Source organism: Oncorhynchus masou, chromosome 23, assembly GCF_036934945.1.
Source record: "Oncorhynchus masou masou isolate Uvic2021 chromosome 23, UVic_Omas_1.1, whole genome shotgun sequence".
Taxonomy (NCBI): Eukaryota; Metazoa; Chordata; class Actinopteri; order Salmoniformes; family Salmonidae; genus Oncorhynchus; species Oncorhynchus masou.
Window position 1 is genome coordinate 14943785 of NC_088234.1, and position 6958 is coordinate 14950742.

Here is a 6958-nt window from a genome sequence, read left to right on the forward strand (position 1 = left end):
CAAATCACCATGCTCCGTTTCTAACTCCGTCAGAAATGCCTTGAACTGGCGGTGATTCAAACCTTTGGCTCTGATAAAGTTAACTGTGCGCGTGATGATGCTCATTACATGCTCCATTTTCAAGGCTTTACCGCACAACGCTTCCTGGTGTATGATACAATGATAAGCTGTCAGCTCACCTGTCGCGTTTTCCTCTTGCATCTTTTCCCGTATCTTCGCCACCAGTCCGCTCCTGTGTCCACACATCGCAGGTGCTCCGTCGGTTGTCAAACCCACGAGTTTTTCCCAAGGCAGCTCCATCTCATTTACACATCTTGACACCTCTTCATACAAATCATGCCCCGTAGTTGTGCCATGCATAGGACGTAAAGCCAAAAACTCCTCTGTCACGCTTAGGCTGGAGTCTGCTCAGACTCACATTTAAAAAGAGTTGCCTTTTTTCTGGGCAAACTTCGTCACAAACTTTAATCATGCAGTTTTTGATGAAATCCCCCTCCGTAAATGGCCGGGCTGATTTAGCGATCTCTTCTGCCAAAATAAAACTGGCCTTGACAGCAGCCTGGCCTTGTGATTTGGCTTTTTTGAACAGAGCCTGTCGAGATTTGAGGCCTCGTTTTAATTCCTCTGCCTTTTGTAGCCTTTGTTCCATGTCCATATTCTTGTTTTTGTCCGCGTGTTTCGTTTCATAATGTCGTCTCAGATTATACTCTTTCAGTACCGCCACACTTTCTCCACACAGAAGACACACAGGTTTTCCAGCTACCTCCGTGAACATATACTCCGACTCCCACCTTGTTTGAAACCCCGGTTCTCAGTGTCCACCTTCCGTTTTGCCATTTTTGATGGGTATCTGAAAGTTAATTTTACTGTGATGCTGACGACTGCTGTGCCAATAAATATTGAAATGAAGCAGCCTACTGCTCGGTGCGTCACCGTTGCATTGTGGGAAATGTAGTATTGGTGCGTGTAAAAGATCTGCGGGCTGCAGGCTTGCTGCGGTCTGCGGGCCGGTTCTAATAATAAATCAAGATCATCCCAGGGGCCGTAAAAAACCTTCTCGCGGGCCGGATGTGGCCCGCGGGCCTTGACTCTGACATATGTGACACAGGGGGAAAACATCAACCTGAACCGGTTTGAATGTGGGTGGCTCAACTCAAATTTGACTATAAAAGGACACATCATCCAGGGTCAGTCATTGCATTTCAAGAGCCAAGACAGGTAATAACTTAGCAACCTATGATTAGAAACCATGTATACAATACAAAGGCTGTACTTTCAGATGAACCTGATTTCAGATTAAACTAATTGTTTCTCTGAAGTGTAAATGTGATATAATGCGTTTCTTTCCAGACTCGGCCGTGATTCCCACAAAAATATAGAACCTTCTTCAAACAGACAAAGGTAAGAGTAATGTCTATTTTCCATGGAATATTTTGTCTTGGTAGGGAATATCAAATGTACTCATTGAAGTTAGTCAACAACACATAGAATTATAAGATGATTGATTAACTTTACACTCAAGGGAAAAAGTTCTAAAGTTCCAAATTTCTAAACAGAATCAATGTATTTATTTATTTGTCATGGACAATGCACATCAATTAACTTTTCTGTAAATGTGTCAGATTTTGTCTGCTGGCTAATATTAATCTGTAGTCCTAGGGCAGATAGATACAAACATTGAGGAAAGCATCCTAAACATTTCACAATAAACTTCCCCAAACATTCCAGTCCTTGGATCAGAGGTTCTCAAATTTGGGTCCACGGATCCCCAGGAGGTACTGCAGGGGGTCCGCTACCAGATCTTAAAATATTAAATATTTCAAAACATTTCTTTCTCTGCCCCATGATAAAATATGTTGAATGGAAGGAAATTAGCTTGAAACCTGCATCACTTTCTCTCCAATGCCAAGAGGCAGGGCTTTAAAATGTTCTTTGTCTGGGCTCCGAGACATGGTTCATCCAGCCATGCACTGCCGAAGTCATAGTAAAACTCCTTGTATATATATATATTTTTTATCTCACTCGAGTTGTGTTCTGATTTTGGAGGGGCTCCTGATAAATCACAAAAAGGGTCTCCGGACCCAAAAAGTTAGAGAACCCCTGCACAAGATGGCTGTTAAAATAATAGGAGAACATAGATGTGAAAAAGAAAATACAAGAAAACAACCAACCAAGTAGAAAAAACAACAAACAAAAAATGTAAGAAGTGGCTACAACCCTGCAGCGAAGAACAAACATAGGACAGCACTCCAGTGCTGGAGTATTTATATTGGCACACAGACGTTTCACTTCCTGGTTTTCAACCATCTTTTCATTTGTGTTTAAGGAAATACAGGAGTGCGATTATGAAAACCACATGATCATTTTACCGAATGGCATTGGTTCAGATGAGGAACTTAAAACTCCTGACTCTCTCTACTGCAGTGCCATTGATGTGGATCAGGACATGTTCCCTCCTCTGCTTCCTAAAGTCAACAATCAACTCCTTTGTTTTGCTGACTTTGAGGGATAGGTTGTTGTCATGACACCATAGTACCAGTTCACTTACCTCCTTCCTATAGGCTGACGCTTGGTTGTTGGTTATCAGGCCTACAACCTTGGTGTTGTCAACAAACTGAATCACCTGAATCCAAACTTTACACTTTTGACTTTGTGCAGTTTACATTTACGGGTTCATGGGGTTGGTTCCTGCATGTATCATCAAGTATCAATTTAGTTAAACATATTTCTCAGAAAGTGATTAGCTCAGTTGATAGAGTCACCGATTAGATTACTTCCCAATCTTAGTTTTAAGAAAAAGTATTCTTGAATTAAGGTCAGAACTCAGCTTCTGAATGTCATGGAGACAAACCAAAATATAGAGTGGTAAGTGCATCGAAGGATTGCCTTATCAATTCCATGTAAAAATGATATGCATTAAAATCCCAGATGTCTCATTTACAGCTTGTTTCTAGCTGAAGTGTTTCCCACAGGGGACCAGTATGAACATTTACCAATCACTACTGTAAGTCGCTCTGGATAAGAGCGTCTGCTAAATGACTAACATGTAAATGTACAGGCCTTTCAGAGTTATGCATCGTTATAGGTCGCTTTATAGAAACGGGATCGATTTTTCCAGTTCAAAATCTAACAAAGGGTATACTTTTGACCTTTTTCTTGAACAAGGGGTATGGCAAACTCCCTGAATGAATGTTTCAGAAGACATTGCATCCTATTGATTTACAGAATTCCTCTCACTCAGACACCAAATGTGCAAAAGTAACCCAAATGGCTGGAAGAATAGGGGCATCTTCTTGTTGCTGGGTGCTCCTGCATAAAATGTCTGACAATTATATCCCATTAATAATTGTAAAGCGGAGTCCCAGAACTTGTATACTATGTTACAGTTCATCCCCTGCCTTCCAATTTAGTGCTTATCAGTAACCAAATCTGCCATGTTGATCTCATTTGAGTGTAAAGGGTTAATTAGTAGTAGTACTCAATGTGTCAGCAACTGTATCAGTTATACTGTGCAGATGAAGGTCAAATGGAATATAAACAGTAGTTCTTTATACTGGTCATGTTTATGTATCTAAATCAGTTCAGATAGTACATATATGTAAGTACTATTAACCTGTTGGGCTATGTTCCTATTCTTTCCTACCATTTGCATTGAAAACTGAAGCCAAGCCAACTAAGACCATGTTGAACATCTTGAATGAAAGCTCAACAGTTTTAATGGAACATCAAATACATTTCTAACAAACTCTTAATTTTCATTATAAATGTATATGATGTCAGACATTTCAGCATAGATGAATGCAATATTAAGTAATTACTAATGAGCACTTGAATAGCTGGATAGCGTAATAAAAAAATGCAATTCTTCCTTCTCTTTTCTACAGGATCTATCCGCATTCACTTTTATTACAACTCCCGAACCTACAAACGACACAACACTGGCATAGAAGAAAAACCCGTATCTACATTTCAAGCTGGGATAAACAAACATCCTCATGGCAACCGATAGAACACCAACCCTGCCTAAAGCCTATGGTGGAAATATTCCATACCGATGTGACTCCCTGTCACTTTTGGATGTCTTGTGTGAGAATGAGTTTGAGGGGGACACAACCAAACAGATGCAGCCATGGCACAGGTCAACTTTTACAAGGGAGCGCCACCTCAATGGCTGAACTTCTACGAGGCTGAACGAAAAACAGCTGTGGATTCAACCTTCATAAAGAGGGATGGATACAGTAACTTAAAAAAGCTGATTCAAGGTAAGCGAAAAAATCCTCGCAGCATTGCCATTTTCAAGCTTTTGCACGAGCCAAGCAGTGGGGGGTCCACCCTAGCCATGCAGGTGCTCTGGGACCTGAGGAAAAGGCATAGGTGTGCAGTCTTAAAAGAATCAACGGGGGCAAACAGCACCGCTATCGCCGACCAAGTAATAAACCTTTTCAAGGCAGGAGATTCACAAAACACTGTGCTCCTCTTGCTTGAGGATGAGGACATGGCGGATTGCCTGATGAGAGAAATTGCAGAGAGAAAGGTTACGTCGAAAGTTCCTGTCCTCATCATGTTAAACTGTGTGCGTAAGTCTTTTATCGCGGAACATGACGATCCAACAACCAGAATTGCAGTGATCCTTAGAAGACAGCTCTCTAAAGAAGAGAAACAAAAATTCAGCAATAAGCTAAAGGTGATCTGTAAGCTCTATGCAGACCAGCATACCAAGTTCCATGGTTTCAAAATAATGTGTGGAAATTTCCGTAAAATATACATCCAGGATAGTGTTAAGGCTTGTGTTAATAAACATTTGTCGAAGCCCCGAAACCCACTCTTCCATTCTTGTCATTGCTAAATTTCTACGTCCCTGGATCCTACCTTCTAGAGTCTGAATGTGCGGAATTCCCTGATGCAAGGTCTCAAGACTTTGAAAGTAGAACGCACCCTTTCAATGACCTCATAGTCACTTTCTCCGGACAAGAGGAAGACAATAAACGTGTCCGGATGAAGCATCCAATGATAGCTGATCAGTGTGTCAAGTTACTGGCTAAGTCCCGTGTGACCAGGGGTGACACAACAAGAAACTTCTTGAAGTACTTTTGTGAGGCAGAGGTGCCACAACATTTGGTGCCCGTCATCAAAGACATGCTAACAAAGCGGGAAATCACAGAAGCAAAAGCACTAGTGGACGAACAGCAGAACGCAGAAGAGGAAACACAGGATTCCTTTTCCAAACTGATTCAAGATATAAAGACGTATGAAGGATTAGAAATGTGTGAACACATTCTGAAAGAAGCAGTGGATAAGTTTGAGGCAAATCCTTTTTTCCCTCAAGCTCTAGCACGCCTCTACTACATTGAAATTCAAAACTACGAAAAAGCTGAATATTGTGCTTTAAAGGCTAAAAAGAGGGCTCCCAACAATTCCTTCATCGCAGATACTCTTGGGCAAGTTCACAAGGGCAATTTAAGAAAGAAGATAGGACACACACCGTGTCCACCTGCATGTGAGATTTTGGAAATAGCAGGAAAGGCTATAACCGCTTTCAAAGAAGAGGAGAAGGCTGCAGAAAAAGAAGTGGAACTAGAATCAAAGAGTTTCAATGACAGGGGAAGATTTGGCTATCTACAAGTGGCTAACTATCTTTTTGAGGCACTCACAAAGTGTGATAATAGGTGGAAAGACATTCTCACAGGGAAAAAGCAAACTCCCTACATAGCTGATGATTTTCCCGGAGGAAAACTCAATGAGTATTTTCCTCTCATTGCACAACTCAAAGACGGAGTGAAGAAAAGGTATGAGTTCTTTGAAAAGTACCTGACTTACTCAAAGCCCAAAATAGGAAGAGAGGAACCAGGGTACTTCCATGATGATGTTATCGGTTGCTACCAGAAATACACTGGAATGATGCCAATCAGCTTTCCTGGACTGCTCTCATGTCTTGATCAAAAGAAAATTGATCCTAACTTGCAGTGGATGGAACAGCACTACAGAACAATCAATGGTGAAAAAAGGTCAGATGCCCAAGCTACTCAAAACTACATTCTTGTCAACATCCTTCTGAGCCAAAAGGAAGTAAGACGTCAAACGAGAACCATGCCTCTACAAACCTTACAAGACATGCTAAAGAAATATGTCAGTAAACAGATTGGCCAACCCACTGAATTTCATCTCTTGGCTTTGATGTTGTTTTGGCCTGAGGGTGGGGCCACCCACAACTTTCCCTATGAACAAACCATTGATCTCCTGAGAGGGTCCTTTGAGTGGGACCTCAGTAAGTACTTCCGCTTCAGGTACCTTGTTCCATTGTTCCTACTCGGAAATGGTCAGGGTTTAAGCAGACTGGTCCACAAATCAAGAGTGGACATTCTGATCATGAATAACCTTTCCCCAAAGCAGAAGAACAGAAAACTGGGTAAACTGTGGAGCAGTGGAAAGATATGGGAACTTGAAGCAATCAAGGGTCATTTACATAGGCTCAGGGGCGTAGTCGAACAATATGAAATATTCCTGAACATTGCAGACAACAGAATCAAGATTTTCCCGGATCAATTGGCCAGCATTCGGAATCCTGGACCAGTTTCGTTCTACCTTGGCTTCAACATCGGAGGACCCGTGGCCTTCAACATCATATATGACTCCAAGTGAAACATTAGCATCTGAGAAAATCTCAAAGTCAGTCTTCCATGTTAGACATCCAAACAGTAGAGTCTAACACACTGTATATATTTCGGCATCAACAAAATTAAAATATACCTAGTTTACTTATTATACCTGTAACAAGCATGTGACAGCATGCTTGTATTGTGAGACCAATGAGTCAAGACAAAATAAATAAAGTGACATGTAAGGGGAAGTTGTGAACATGTTATTGTAATATCTTTGAAATGTTGACATGAATGTGTTTATACTGTATTATGTGATAACTACAGCACATTAAATCACTGCATTGTAAAAAAGAAAAGGG

The 6958-nt window shown here is 41.1% G+C and overlaps 1 protein-coding gene across 1 annotated transcript; it reads left to right on the forward strand.

The window, feature by feature from the left end:
* The first annotated feature begins 1347 nt into the window (after window positions 1-1347).
* Window positions 1348-6738, forward strand: LOC135510397 (sterile alpha motif domain-containing protein 9-like). Its single transcript, XM_064931280.1, is given in 3 exon segments — window positions 1348-1401; window positions 3885-4842; window positions 4845-6738. Coding segments are annotated over 2 exon segments (2508 nt in total). The 5' UTR covers window positions 1348-1401; window positions 3885-4129; the 3' UTR covers window positions 6640-6738.
* Window positions 6739-6958: the final 220 nt, after the last annotated feature.